General features: G+C 46.7%; 1 protein-coding gene across 5 annotated transcripts in view; it reads left to right on the top strand.

The window, feature by feature from the left end:
• ZBTB7B (zinc finger and BTB domain containing 7B) overlaps positions 1 to 15,081 on the top strand; it is a 290,026-nt gene that overhangs the window by 237,241 nt on the left and 37,704 nt on the right. For all 5 annotated transcript variants that reach the window (XM_069650171.1, XM_069650170.1, XM_069650173.1 and 2 more), the window contains exon 3: positions 11,760 to 12,856. In XM_069650171.1, coding sequence (XP_069506272.1) covers positions 11,766 to 12,856 — 1,091 coding nt within the window. In that variant the 5' untranslated portion in view covers positions 11,760 to 11,765. The remainder of the gene's footprint in view (positions 1 to 11,759; positions 12,857 to 15,081) is intronic.

The raw sequence follows: 15,081 nt of genomic DNA, 5'->3' as shown, positions 1-15,081 counted from the left end.
GCAGGTTCATCCAGAAGCAGTGTTTTAAGTGGGGTTGCCCAGATTTACAGCAATCTAGGGATCATTGGCGTAGGTCTGTAAGGAGTATGGGTAGGGACCCACAGTCTGCAAATGGCTCGAAGTCGCCACTAAAAAGCCACAGTGACGGGACGGTCTCGGGGAACACCACATGTCAGTGCAGATGGCCTGGAGAAGAATGGAACTGACATCACTTGCAACTTCCTGTCCTGGCGGTAGAAGACAATCCAGTCAAGGATCTGACCATTAAACCCAAAATAGTCCTTTAGGCACATTGATAGATGATTAATGGTGTGAAATCCTGCGGATGACGATTGCATTAGTGCCCTTGTCCAGCTGAGTGCAGTTCCTAGTCCCTCATGAAGAGTAAGGTGGATCCTGTCCCGTTGGCCTGTCTGAAGCCGGATTGATTGTCATGCAATATGTTTTTTGTCTCAGTGTAGCATAACAGTTGTTGGGCAGCCATTTTCTCCCAATTTGTCCCAAGAAGGGGATATTTGCAATTGGCCAGTAAATGGGTCAGGGTTTTGGAATCATCAAATGGCTTCTTTAGGAGAGGAGTGATGTGGCTTTTCTTTAAGGCCCGAAGGAAGCAGCCTGAGCTCAGTGTGTCCCTCCAATCTGAATAGTTTAGATAGGAGGGGCGCTCAGACCCGGTACACCTCAGGTTTATTCTTGAAATACACTAGGGTTGGAGTAAGGCTCCAAACCCACCCCAATTAACCTGCCGATCCATGCACTCTGGGGCTCACCCAACTTCATCTCCCGCATCCACCTGGGTTCTCCCTTCCAGCCGGACTCTTCATGCTGAATCTGCCCATGCTTTGTCTCTTGGAAAGGCTGGCCCTGGCATTATGGCTGCCTGCATGCTGATTTCATAATCTAGTGGCAGTCTATGAACTTGGCTGGATGTTGGGGGAAGGGGCTGTATGGAACCAGCCCACTTCCCTTCCAGGTGTCTGTGACCAGAGTTTGTCCAGGATTGCCCAGCCTCTACCAGTTTGAATGGTGCAGATCCTTGGAATTGGTGATCTGGAGGCAACTCCAGCCCAAATCCTGGGGAAAAGGACTCCTGCAATTGCTCTTCACATCATGGTTGGAGCCAAGACCTCTGCTGTACACCCAAAACTCATTTTTGAAAGATCAGCAGCAGCCTTTTCTTCACTTGCCCAGCCAAGCCCCATTTCTCTGCAGATCTCAAGAAGACCTTCATTGATACTTCGATACCTGGACCAGTGGAAACCACCACTCCTCGACTTGTGTTCGAAGATCCAGCCACTGCAAGCACTCTGAACAGTTCCTGTGGGCTAGCCAGACGTCATCCTGATCTACCTTGCTGCAATGGTCCCTGTTCCAATTTGAGACTTTGGACTTCTCAGATGCTCATTTTATTGAACAAGAAGCATTTCCATGAAGTTGCAGCTCTCCACCACGAAGAGGGGCCTTGCAGGACCAGTTTCTTTGTTCTTGCCACAAGGGTCATCTTCTGCTATTTTTTAAAAGTGACCGTCGCTGGAGTGGTGGTCTCAAAGCCGGTTTGTCCTGTGTGCCCAGCTATCCAGAATCTGGTCAACGGACATTGGAACTGTGAACTTGCCAGACCCAAGAACTAGACGCCTGAAGTGACCTTCATCCACGCCCCTTGGGCTTCCTCAATGGAAGCAAGGAACGAATATTGAAGTGATTTCAGGAATTTCCACTGTTTTTGAGTGAAACGGAGTGTAGAGGTGAGTAAACATACCTGTTTTGCCCTGTCTCTATAGGGTTGTATAGTCTTAAAGTTCTAGCCCCATCCCGCCCTCGTTTAGCCTTGAACAGTGGTGTTCTGGCCTATTTCCTCCCCAGGGTCTTCCCTAAGGGGGGGGCTTACATTCAGAGATGTTCGTTTTTTTTAACACATTTGTATTGCTTTCTTATAGTACAATACAAGAATATCAATCCAACAGGCACCTCCCCTCTTGCCCCCCGCCGCACTCCCTTGCCAGAAATATAGTCCATCCATCAGGTAGTATGTGCTCTTTTAGGTTCCCAAAATGTCCTATGTCCTGATCTTGTGAGGGCACCATTGGGCCATGTAGTCGCTTTGTAGGTAGCTCAGTACTGACCCCCAGTCTTTTTTAAATTCCTCTTGGTCTCCCTGAATTCTATGTTACCCACTCAAATGATATACAATTCCAAACTTTCTGTAACCAGTCTTGGAGTGTGGGTAGTGTTTGCTGTTTCCATTGTTGCGCTATCACCAACCAAGCTGCTATTAATAGGATTATGAATCCCTGTTTTTGTTGGTGTTTTCAACCCCGGTTCCCACATCCCACACATCCAGATCTTGTCCTCCAACAGTCACACTCCCTGGAACATCCCTTGCATTTGGGTTTTCACCCCCTCCCAGAATGGTTATAGCACCGGGCACTTCCTTCAAATGTGTTTCCAGTCCCCCACTGCCTTGCGTCCCCTCCAACATCGATAAGAAGCCTGGGGAATATAGCATGGATCCTCTCAGTGGTGTAGTGCCATTGTAAAAGGATCTGAATCCACATTTCACTCGCCTGAGTGGAACAAGTTAGTTTTGGTATGTCTCTCCACAGGTACTACCACTGTTTCTTTAAAATTGTCTCCAATAGGGTTTTTTCCAATTTCTTCATGTTGTTCCATTGAATAAGTTCTTCCTGCTCATTCAGGTATCTATAGAGGTTTGAAACTGAACTCGTTGATCCATTGTGGGTCGTTATATAGTTTTCAAATGGTGTCTGTTGTCTCGTAGCTGCTTCATTAATGGTTAGGGTAGTCAGCCAGTGTTTCAGTTGGTTGTATTTAAACCGGTCGTTTTCCGTCAGACCAAGTTCTTGAACACAATCCTCCAAGGTCCTAAGAGTATGTCCCTGGAACATGTCTCGTATCTTTTTGGAGCCTGCTCTTTCCCATTTCTTGAATGCCCCTTTTTCCATCCCTGGCCAAAATTCCAGGTTCCCGAACATCGGGTAAAATGGGCTGGTTTTGCCATGAGCACCCCTCGTTCTATTGCTGAATCCCATGATTCCACCTCTACCCCTATTATTTCACTAATCTTAACATTAGTGTCTGTTTTTGTTTATTTAGCCACATGAGCCCCGGGAGGGGTGATCCCGCTACCGCCCTATCTTGTCGTGCCCATATTTTGTGTAAACCTTCAACTGACCATTCTCTCATGACCCATCTCTGAGCTGCCTCATAATATTTATAGCAATGTGGGAGGACTAGGCCCCCCCATTGTTTTTTGGAGCTGTTAGTGTGGACATTGCTACTCTGGGAGGTCTTTTCTTCCAGATATGACGATATTGCCTTGTTGAGAGATTTAAAGAAGGTTTTCAGGACCCTGATTGCAGTGCCTGCAAGTAATACAGTAGCCTCGCTAAAACCATCATTTTTACCGTTGCCAGTCTCCCCCATCATGACAACTGTGAGGGGGTTCCATTTCACAAGATAGTTTGATTCTGTCTAATTGCTGCAGGTAATTTGCACTATACAGTTGCCTTATCTCTTTTGTGAGGGTTATCCTTAAGTATGTTATACCCTTTTCTGCGTTTTTTAGTTTCATTTTTGTTCCCAGCCTATCCATCTCTTCCAGCGTCTTCCGAAAGGTTCAAGATTTCGGATTTTTGCCCATTTATTTTTAATCTTGATATTGCGCCATATTTTTCGAGTTCCTTCATTAATACTGGGAGTGATTGATCTGGGTCTGTCAATGTTACTAGCATATCGTCTGTGAATGCGATTGCTTTGTGTGTTTCCTACGGCATTTGTATTCCCCTGCGCTAGTCTGTCTCCTGAATCCTAACCAGTAAAGGTTCTAAGTAGGTGCATAAAGCAGCAGAGGTAGAGGGCAGCCTTGTTTAGTGCCCCATCCCTATGTTACCTTCTCTGTAACTATTTCATTAAGGGCGATGCAGATCCCAGGTGAGTTATAAGTAGCCCACACCATTTGAGTGAATTTGTCCCTGAAGCCCATCTGCTCTGACAGTGTCGAATGGGCCCTACTGATCCGCATATTAAACGTTTATTCTGCATCTAATGACACTAAGATTGCTGGATGTTGTGTCACTCCTATTTTCTCTATTAGGTGGGCTATTCTGCGCATATTATTGAATGTTTTCCTAGAAGGTATGAAGCCCAATTGGTTGTGTCCTATTAATTTTGGTAGCACGTGAATAAGTCTGTTTGCTAGTATCTGTGCTTATAGTCTTGTGTCAAGGTTTGTTAACGCTATTGGACGATATGACTCGGAGTATCGGATCTTTGTCCTGTTTGTGGAACACCACCAATTTGGCTTCATTCGTTGATGGGGTAGTGGCACATTTAGCCTTGAATGTGTTAAACCATTTCTTAAGGATGGGGGTAGGATATCCTGATATTTTCTATAAAAGATCGCAGTGTATCCATCGGGGCCCAGAGCTTTGTTTAATGAAAGGTCTGTAATGTTTTTTTTTACCTCTTCTCCGTTATTTCTTCTACTAAGAGTCCCTTTTCTTCTTCTGATATCTGTGGCAGCATTAGCTTCATCAGATATACCTCCTGCTCATGTTCTGATGGGTAGTCCGATGTGTAAAGCGCTTGATAATATTGCCTAAAGATTTCCACTATATCCTCATTTGCCGTCTTTACCTGCCCTTGGTTGTTCTGTAGTTTTATGATGGTGTGCGCTTTTTGTCCCGTAGCTGCCTAGCCAGCTGTCTGTCCACTTTGTTGGCTTTGACATGGTGCCATTGTTTCAGATACAGTAGGCCCTTCTCGGCCCGCTTCATTCGGAGTGCTTCCAGTTGACCCTGAATGTCTTAATGCCTTTCTTAATTTATTGCTTGGGTTTTTTGACATTTCATCCTGGATCTCACTCCGTTTTCCCTCGAGTTCCTTTTCCCACTGGCCTCTTTGTTTATCCCTCCTTGCCTTGAGTGCTATCATGTCCCTCCTCATTACTGCCTTGAATGCATCCCATACTGTTTCTTGTGGCACCTGCGCTGTCTCGTCTTCTCTAAAGTATTGCTCGATCTTTTCTCTAATGTTTTCTACCTGGATCGGGTCATCTAGGAGCTCTGTGGGGAATTTCCATTTCCAGAGCCCCGTTTTCCTATTATTCATGGTAATGCGCATCCATAGTGGGCCGTGGTCTGATAATGAGATTGATCCCAGTTCTATGTCTCACACCTTCCCAGTAGCACTGTGGAGGTCCAAATGTAATCTATTCTAGACATGGAGGAATGTACATGGGAATAGTGTGTAAAACCCTGCTCCTGTCCCCTTGATACTCTCCAAATATCGTGGAGGGTTAATGTGTCAATTTTCCGCTGTAATGCCTTGGATGGGGCCCAGTACTCCCTGTGACGTATTCCCGCTTCTATCCTGTGTGGGAACCATGTTGAGATCCCCCGCTAATATAATATCTCCCCCCTGAAATTCTCTAGTTTTGATAGGACTTCTCTCAAAAATCCATCTTGGCCTGTGTTCAGGGCGTACCCTGAGGCCAGTGTGACCATGTGGCCTTCCCATTGCTACATTAAAGAATATATAACGCCCCTCTTTATCCACCATATAGTCCTGGATTTGTGCTCCTAGCCCATCCTGGAATGCTATCGATACATTCGCCTTTCTTTCTCCCGCATTTGCCTGATGCAGTTGAGCATACCCTCTAATTCGTGCTTTCCCTTTATCTTTTTTGCATATGTGTGTCTCCTGAAACATGAGAATATCGAATTTTTCTCCCTGCAGAACAATTTCCATCTTTTTACTCTTAACCAGGGTATTCAGTGCCTTTACATTGTATGTAAGTACCTTAAGATCTTTCATTTGAGTGCTCTCCATCTTTTCTCCCCCTGCTTCTCGAATCCTTACCCCTCCTGGCATCCCCCCATGATCTCCCTATCCCCCCTTCTTCCCCAATTCTCACCAACAACCCCCAACTTGGTGCCCACCACCCTTTCTCTTCCCTGAGGAGGGCCCAGGTTCTTATGACCGCTTGGATGGTGTCTGTCGGGCCTGGCCCTCCGGACAACCCAGAGAAGTCATCGTGGGGAATGCTAAACCCCACTAAGGTTTCCAAGTTGTGCACCCCTTGTACCCCTCGTCAGCATGCGTATGAATATGTGTTAGTCTTCCCCCCTTCATGGGGTGTAGCTTGTGTCCACTTTCCCCTCTGCTCTTGTCTATTGTACTGTTATTCTTGGTCGTGTGTCCTCGTTTCATTTTTCATTCCTTGTGACCAGTTTTTCCCTTTTTCGTAAAGGTTTTCCATTCCCACAGTTTTCTGCGTCCTCTGTTGCAGCCTTCTTCTCTCTCCTCTTGTAGGTTAAAAATCTGTGCTCCCTCCTCACATGTCGTGATTCTATGTTGTCCTTCCCATGTGAACAGTATGCCAAACGGAAATGTCCATTTATACCTTACTTGCTTTGTCGCCAAATATGTCACCACTGGGCCCATCTCCCCCCGCCCCCCTCCTCTTTTGAAGCGGGGACTTTGCAAGGTGTTGGTATAGTTGTATTTCCCCCCCATTTATTCGAACTTGACCCTCCGTCCTCGCTTTCTGCAGAATTTGTTCTTTGTGGCTGTAGGAGGCTATTGCCACTAAAACGTCCCTTGGCCGTGCCCCCGGGTCTCCCGCTCTCAGCAGGCCTTCTCCGTGTAAACGATCCAACTGAATCACTTCTCTACACTGTTTGCCAAGATGTCTGTAAAAACGTGTTGAACCGTACCTCTCAGATCTGTCTTCCACTGTTTCCGCAAGGTTTTTAATCCTGATGTTGGATCTTCGTGACACATTTTCCAGGTCTTTGCACTGGATCTCGAGATTATGTGAAAGGCGCGCTAGATGTCCCAGGGCTTCCTCTCTTTTTTGTGTCTTTTTCCATATTTTGTACCATCTTTTTCAGTGTATCAGTTCTTTTTTCCAGCTTGGCCACATCCACTTTCAATTCTTGTACCAATCGTTTTATTTCTTCTTTCAATGTCTCAAACTGCGTTTGAAAGGAGGCCATAAACTGATCTTGGAACTCCTTGAACCAGGTTTGCATGTCTTCTTTGCATATCGCCATTTCTCCTTTTGGTCTTGTATCTGATGTTTGCGTTTTTTGACTGGTTCCTCCACTTCTCGAATCTATTGTGTTTTCTGAGCTCCACAGCTGTTTAATGCTCGGTTCTTGTCTTACTTGAGGAGTCAGTTGAGTTGCCGGCACCGCCTTCCCCCTTGTCTTGGACATGTGGGCACTGTTGTGGTTATCGCTGGCGTGCCCCTGCTAATTTATTTCGTGAACCTATTCTGGGCTGATGATGGTATTCTCTCCCTGTGACTGCCCCCAGTTATTGCCTCGCTCTCCGTCCCCTTTCAGTTTCTGGGTGGCACTTGTCGTCTGAATATCCACAGCCTTTCTTGAGTCCTGGTCCGTCGGGGTTCACTGCTGTTCTGAGAGGGGGATCCACCCTTGTGTTCCATCTGCTCCGCGACTTTCCTGGCTTTCTTCCTTATGGTCTCAGTCCTACGGTTGGGTCCTCCCTCTCCTTGTCTGATCCTCCAAGTTATGGCCTTTTCTTGCTATTGCAGGGCGGGTTTCCGCTCTAAATCTGCTGGTCCCCTTATTTGGTTTCCTGGGCCTGTTTGCTGGAGTTTCTCTCCTTGATCACCTTCCCCTTCTCAGTGGGGTTCTGCACATTGGGAGGGATACTTCCTTGTTTCCCTCTTTGCCTGCCCGCAGCCTCTCACTCTGGATCTCCCAGTGCCTGACTCACCGCTGTGCGGCGCTCTCTCTGTGTTCGGGCGAGGGTTTCTCCTCCCACCTCAGACCCGGCTCCTGAGGCTTCCCTGCCTGCCTTCCCTGCACAGGGAGTCTTGGAAGTTTTCTCGTGGCTGCTCTCCATTCATGTCAAGCATCTGATCTCGTCCACCGTTCGCCTCTTCGTCTTAGTTCCGCAGGGAAATTTTTTATACCGCTCCACGTAGCTTATTTATTTGCTGCTAATGCGGCCCGGTGGGGAGAGACTCTCATACATGTCCTCTACCGGCTGCCATCTTGGAATACAGAGATTTTCTACTAAAGACATTCCTCTTGCTTTTACTCAACTTCAAAACCCTACAGCTTCAACATTTGTGCAACTTCTCAAAGCAGACTCTTCGCCTCCTGGAGAAACGTTTATTGGGACTGGTGACTCAAAGGGCCATAAGCCCATTCTTTTCTAGATATGGAGGGACATAAGTTTAGAACCTGCTTCTAAGGTTTTGTATGGTGTTTGCTACTTGGTATGGTGTTTGCGAAATTCTTTCTTGTCATCCTATTGGTTCTCAAAACCTTGATTACTTACCTGGCTCTATTTATTTGTGCTCGCTTTATTATACTTACAGCCTATTGAAAAGTATTTCTAACTGTAAAAGGGAAGTGTTGGGGCTCTTAGCAGAGCACATCATGGTGAATGTGTATATTGTAGTAGTGAATGTTCTGGTGTAGTTCTTACCTGCTGTTTTTAATTGAAGAGTTGTCCAAGGCCTAAATAAATAACTCTAATTGTATATTTTCGGCCAAACATGTTCTTATTAAGAAAGCTCTGTGTGTTCTTAACTTAACCCTTCCCCACTCTCACACTTTGAAAGTCTAAGCCTTGCTGTCCAGTCACACTACCCAGTTAGTTTGGGTAGACATTAGTGTTTGTCCCTGTTCATCTGAATAGGGTGGTATCTCAGAATCTGTCCAGATGGCTGATTCTGAAAATCCATCTTAACGGGGACAAAAGGCAGGGGTGCAATAAGAAGTGGGGGGATGAGGTTGGAAGAGGTAAGCGTGATAGACAAGGACGAAAAGACCTGGAGGGAGGGAGGGAGGGAGGGAGTGAGAGAAGAGAGCAGTGTTTTAACAATAGGAAGAGTGGAAAGTACAGTGAGGGGGAGACGTGCCAATGTAGTGTGACTGGATGGAGCACTGTAGGTGGCAGGGTGAGAGCGATTAGTTGGTGACCAAAGTTCAGTTCAAACAAGTAATCCAGGGTCACTGGAAACCAATGTGCAGTAATGAAGGGCCTCAAGCGATCAGGATGCATTAAAATTGCAGTAATACAGGGCCATCCTCAACCAAGATGCATTAAATAGACGTCCATGGCCACAACGGCCAGGATGCATTAAACAGGCTATACTGGGCCACTCGCAGCCAAAATGCAGCAATCAAGGACCACTAGCGACCCCTATATATTGACTAGGCGATTCAGAGTCACAAGCAACCAAGATGCGTTAAATGGCCAATTGAGGGTCACTAGCAACCAAGATGCAATACTCCAGGGCCACTAAGTGACCAAGATTCAATAAACCAGTATAAAGCCCTTAGTGATTAGGATGCATTAAAAAAAGCATTCCAGGGCCACTAGCAGCCCATATGCAATAATACACGGCCACTAGTGACCAAGATGCATTAAGTCACCAGTATAGAGCTACTAGTAACAGTAATCTGGGCAATCCAAGGCCACATGTAATGCAGGGTGACTTGCATCCACAACCCAGTGATACACGGTCACTAGTGACCAAGATCTATTAAACAGACCCTAAAGAGCCTCGAAGCACCAAGCTGCATTACAAATCCAGGGCAAATAGCGACCAGGATGATATGGCTTTTATAACGCACCTGTACACAAGTGTTTTTAGGTGCGACAAGACGAGGGGGGAAACAAAGAGAGGACACAATTACGATCTTACTAGGCCTTGTCATTCAGATCGGGCAAGTGTGGGGAAGAGGGAAGGAGAGAAATGCCAGGGGGTAGAGGGAAAGTGCAGTTACCTCAGCAGTGCAACCTGTGGGTGGCTGATGAGTACAGAGAGAAGGGTTGCAGATACAGACCCTTAAGTGCTGGGGAGCCTGGAGGCAGTGCAAGGGCAACTGGGCATGCAGGAGCCTGAGTTCAGAGGTTGACCAGGTGAACCAGTGTGCGGAGCAGTCTGGTGCATCAGCAGGGGAGAGGAAGTGAGAAAGCGGAAGCGAAAAGAAAGGTCTTCAGTTGCTTTCAAACTGGAGGTGGTTCTGCCAAGTTTGAGAGGGGCAGGGAGGCTGGTCCAACGGAAGGCCCCAGCCGAGGAGATAGATCTGCCCCCAACTCTCTACTTGGAGAAGCTTATTACCCTCAGAGAGCTGGAGCTGGATGAGTGGAGAGCTCGAGAAGGAAGATGCTTTTCAAGAGAAAGTTTGAGGTAGAGCAGTCCCAGGTCCCAGAAAACCTTGTGGATGATGCAGAGGGTCTTGAAGTTGATCCTTGCAGCCACCGGGAGCCAGTGAAGAGATTTCAGGGCTGGAGAGAGACAATCCCTGGCCTTGAGGCCAAGAACAAGTCTTACAGTCCTGTTCTGGATAAGTTGTAAAGGTCGGAGATTAGAAGCAGGAAGATTTAGAAAGAGGCAGTTGGAATAGTACAGCCTCCAGAGGATCTGAGCTCTGGAGATGGTGAGTTTCTGGGGGAAAGTGAGAAAAGGAAGAATACCTCTGAGGAGGTGCAGCTGATAGTTTGACTTCTTAGAGACGTCAGAGATGTGAGGAGAGAAGGAGAAGGAGAGGGTGGAGTCGAAGATGACGCCAAGGTTCTTCGTCTCACAGGAAGGAGCAGGAAGAGGGCCCAGAGTGGGCGGCCAGAGAGTGAGAGAGCGGAAAGGAGGAGCAGGTGTCCTAATGAGGAGGATTTGAGTCTTACTGGCATTAAGGTAGAGATCATTGGTGGCACACCATTCATGAATTGCGTCCAGGCAGTATGGTATGAGAGAAGAAGAGGTGGCTGAGGGGAGCATGAAAGAGAGCTGAATGTCATCCGCATAGAATTGGAGCAGTAAGTAGCAATGCAGTGGGCAAGAGGTGCCAGGTAGTGGTTGAAGAGCCAGGGAGAGAGGTTAGACATCTGGTGAACACCACAAGTAGAGAGAGAGAGAGGAGAGGAAAGACCCCAGTTGACCTGAGGGTGTCGGTTGCTGAGAAAGGGGGTCAACCAGGCCATGTCCTGATCAGTAATACCAAGGTTGTCGCAGAGACGATTGAGCAGGATGACATGGTTGACCGTGTCAAAAGCAGCGGATAGATCGAGGAGAATGAGGACAGACGGGAGATTAGAGTCAAGATTGGAGAGCGAGTCTTCATGAGTGTTCAGGAGAGCACTTTCCGTGCTTCAGGTGCATTAAACAGACAATTTAGGACACTAGCCAACAAGATGCATTAAACAGGAAATCCTGGGCCGTCAGCAGGTGGACTGGCTGTGCTGAATATGGCTGCCCCAATAGACCGAGTGAGACAGGTGAATCGGTACCATCATGGGGGCTATTTCAGTGGTTCCATCTGGAGGAGGGAGCAAACGGTGGCCGCTGCTGTGTGCTATCTAGCCACCTATGTAAGGACTTGTAAAGCACAGGATCCAGGGCACATCATTCTCCTCTGCACTAGGTAAATAACAGACTGAAAGGTGAGCAGTTGAAAGCTTATAGTTTGGGGTGGATAAGCTTTTCCGAAGGAACAGTTCTGGAGTATCTTCTGAATCGTAGATAATTCGTTTCTCGTGAGAATTAGAGATATATCAGTCTCTCATCAGTTTACTTTGTGTCCTTAATGATCTACCTTTTGGTGTTGTTGAGTTTCTTTCATGGTGTCATTTGCTTATCTGTTTTGTACTTGACTATTTCTCTCAAATGTTATTCATTCACCTTTTGTGCACATGAGTTTTGTCAGTGATATAGGTGTTCACTCAAATATATTTGCTTTCCCTTTCTTTAGGTGACGATGGGCAGCCCGGAGGACGAGTTGATAGGCATCCCCTTCCCAGAGCATAGCAGTGACTTGCTGAGTGGATTAAATGAGCAGCGGCACCGAGGAATTTTCTGTGATATCACTCTCAAGACGCAGGGTCTGGAGTACCGCACACACCGGGCTGTTTTGGCTGCCTGTAGCCACTATTTCAAGAAACTCTTCACCTCTGGATCATCTGGGATCCCACATAGTGTGTGCGAGCTGGACTTTCTACAGCCAGATGCCTTGGGTGCTCTCTTGGAATTTGCCTACACTGCCACATTGACCATCAGCAACTCAAACATGCGTGATGTGCTACGTGCTGCCAAGCTTCTGGAGATTCCCTGTGTAGTGGAGGCCTGTGCTGAGATCCTGCAGTGCAGCATTGACCAGCCTGGCACTGAGGCTTCCGCTGATGCAGATGGAGTAGACTATGAAAAGGCAGAGCGGTACCTGGTTGAGTTTGCAGCGAGGCAAAATGGCACCGTTGGACGGGCTAGTCCATCCCCGGTGCCATTGTCCCCCCGGCTACAAGAACCGTTGAGGAGTATCATCCCCCGTCGCAAGAAGCAGCACAAGTTCCTGCAGGTTAAAAGATCCCGGCCGAATAACCACATCTTGCACAACGCACCGTATCTGAGCCGACATTTTCCAATCCCAATGTTTGATGAAGATGGAGAGGATGATCGCAGTCCTCCCCAAGAGGATCGAGAGCCCTCCCCGCTGAACTTGGTCAGCAGTGAAAACAGCCTGAGCTACGATGTGGAGCGGGCCTTTGATGACCGACCAACGCCACCCCCATTGTCCCAGCCACCACTACCACCTCTTTCCCCACCAGATGAGATGTCTGATGAAGACCCGATGGACTTAGATGCAGCAGGATATATCAACCCCCTGCATGATCCATCACTTGCTGCAGAGTTGTTGGACGACAAGCTGGTGCGGAAGAGGCGATCGCAGGTGCCACAGGAGTGCCCTGTGTGCCACAAGATTATCCACGGCGCTGGCAAAATGCCACGGCACATGCGGACGCACACAGGGGAAAAACCATTTGAATGTGAGGTGTGCGGTGTACGCTTCACCAGGTAAGGTGCAGCTCTTCTTTCTTTTAACTTCATTTAACATCAGATATTGAGATCCTTTTTACTTGAGACTAGCAACCGCAAGCGCATATGTCGATGTCAAAGGCAGGCCTCCAAAATGTGCCCTCACCACTAGCCATTGGCGAGTAAGACATTTTGAGCTGTTTGTATGTGGAGACCTGAGGTAACGGGTAACTTTTTATGCTTGGCTACAAAGGCATATTTATGTCGAGAAGTCATTCTTTATAACTAGAAACAGTGATTGGAGTAGTGCAAAGTAAAGTCTATGGTGAAACGAAGTAATTCCAAAACTGTCAAAGACGTATCAAATGCGATAGATGGTGATAAGCAATTCTATTCAAGGTTAAACCGTCAAAATCATTTTAGGTTTGTGGTAAAGCAGAATATTTTCTTAGCTTAACTCTGCTTGAAGGTATACACATTCATGCTTGCTATGAACCAAAGGTTATCTGTGCGCACTGAACACTGAAGAGAAACCAAATTGATCCTTGTTGGGGTCAGTATGTTCCCCTTAAAAGGCTACCTGAGAGTCTGCATGCCAAACCATGATTCTAAATAGTTTTGGACTTACCGAAAGCAAGGTGGGTGTATGTGACATATCTGTGATAGTATGACATTAAAGACAAAGAAAGATAGTTAACCCTGAGTAAACCAATAACTGCTCCAAGAAAGACCTGGTGAATTGGTGGAGCTGCTTTTTATTACAAGTATTTGGGGCTCCAGCGGATTCATGGAAGCCTCCTAGATGCATTATGAAGTGACTACTGCGATCCTGCATCCAACACATCCCCCTGTGGATGTGTTGGATGCACCATGGGGAAATTCAGGGGTGGCTTCGAAGTCACTGACAAGTATAGAGAAGCCATGTGAAGGCGATCAAAGAGCCAATTCAAGCAATGTCTTGGATTCGACAGTAGACAGAAAGGGCCAGAGGAGTCCATCACGTGAAACTATACTCAGTTATGTTTAAGTTGCTCATCTCATAGGAAGAGCACCTTTTGGGCGGCTTATAACATTGCTCCCCCTGGACGAATCCTCACCAAACTTTGCATATATGGCCCGCTCTGAATGTATTTGTTAAGTTTGGTGAGGTTTCGTCAAGGGGGGCCAGAAGTTGTAGGGGGGGTCCCAATTTTTTTTTCCATAGACTGAATGGAGAACAACTTTGCTCATGCCTACAGCCCAAACCGCTGGACGGATTTTCACCAAATTTGCAGCAGGAGCAGTGGCCCGGTCCCGAAAGCGTGCTAATTTGGTAGAAATCCATCCAGTAGTTTTTTTTTTAAACGACAAAAAAGTAGATCCCAAAAAATTAGTGATATCTGGGTTCGGTCCGCAGACCCATATCCCTGTTTGGTCCGCGGACAGGCATCCGATTGGCTTAGAGGCTGGCGTGATGTCTGCGGACATTGGACGCGTCCACTGATTGGATGGTGAAGAGCGTAAAGTGCGTCAGAATTTTGGAAATGCTCGCCATGTTGGATTTGTGGACATCCGCCGATGTCTGCAGACAGTGCGGTAAAAACATATAAATAAAACACATTACACTTGTCAAATGTATCAATCTCTGTGGAGGTGAGGGATCATGTGGATGGGATGGGATTTGCCCATCAGAAGCCAAAAAATTGTTTTTTTTTTCAAAGTCTGCAAACGGTCCGGATGTTCGCAAACAGTCCTGTGATGTTCGAGGACACTTCAGATGTTCGGGAGCAGTTCTTGGATGGCTTATAACTTTGGCACCACTAAATGAAACTGCATGAAATCCTGGAATTCTATTCTAGACCTGGTACTGAAAGGCTTTCCAAAGTTTGGTGGGATTCTGTAAAGTGGGGGCAAAATTAGAGGGGGTCCCAAAATAATGTAAAGGCTTATAGATGTGGTGCCATTTGACGAATCTGCTCAAAAGTTTGCAAAATGATTTCAAATCTAGATATAAATGTTTTTGTAAAGTATGGTGGGATTTTCTCAAGAGGGGGCTAAATTAGAGGGGGTCTCAACAATTTTAGATGGCTTATAACTTTGTTGCCATTTGACGAACGTGGACAAATCTTTTGGTTCAGAAAGATTATAGACCCAACCTTGAATGTTTGTGTAAAGTCTGAATGGATTTTGTCAACTGTGGGCTAAGTTATATCACTATTGTATGTACAAACATTTTAACACTTTTGGAAAAAAAAAAACATGGGCGGATTTCAAGCAAACTCATG

This window comes from Ambystoma mexicanum, chromosome 1p, assembly GCF_040938575.1.
Source record: "Ambystoma mexicanum isolate Mex_15411 chromosome 1p, UKY_AmexF1_1, whole genome shotgun sequence".
In the NCBI taxonomy this organism is placed as follows: domain Eukaryota; kingdom Metazoa; phylum Chordata; class Amphibia; order Caudata; family Ambystomatidae; genus Ambystoma; species Ambystoma mexicanum.
The sequence above is the reverse complement of the archived record's forward strand: the minus strand, read 5'-3'. Positions and strand labels throughout refer to the sequence as shown.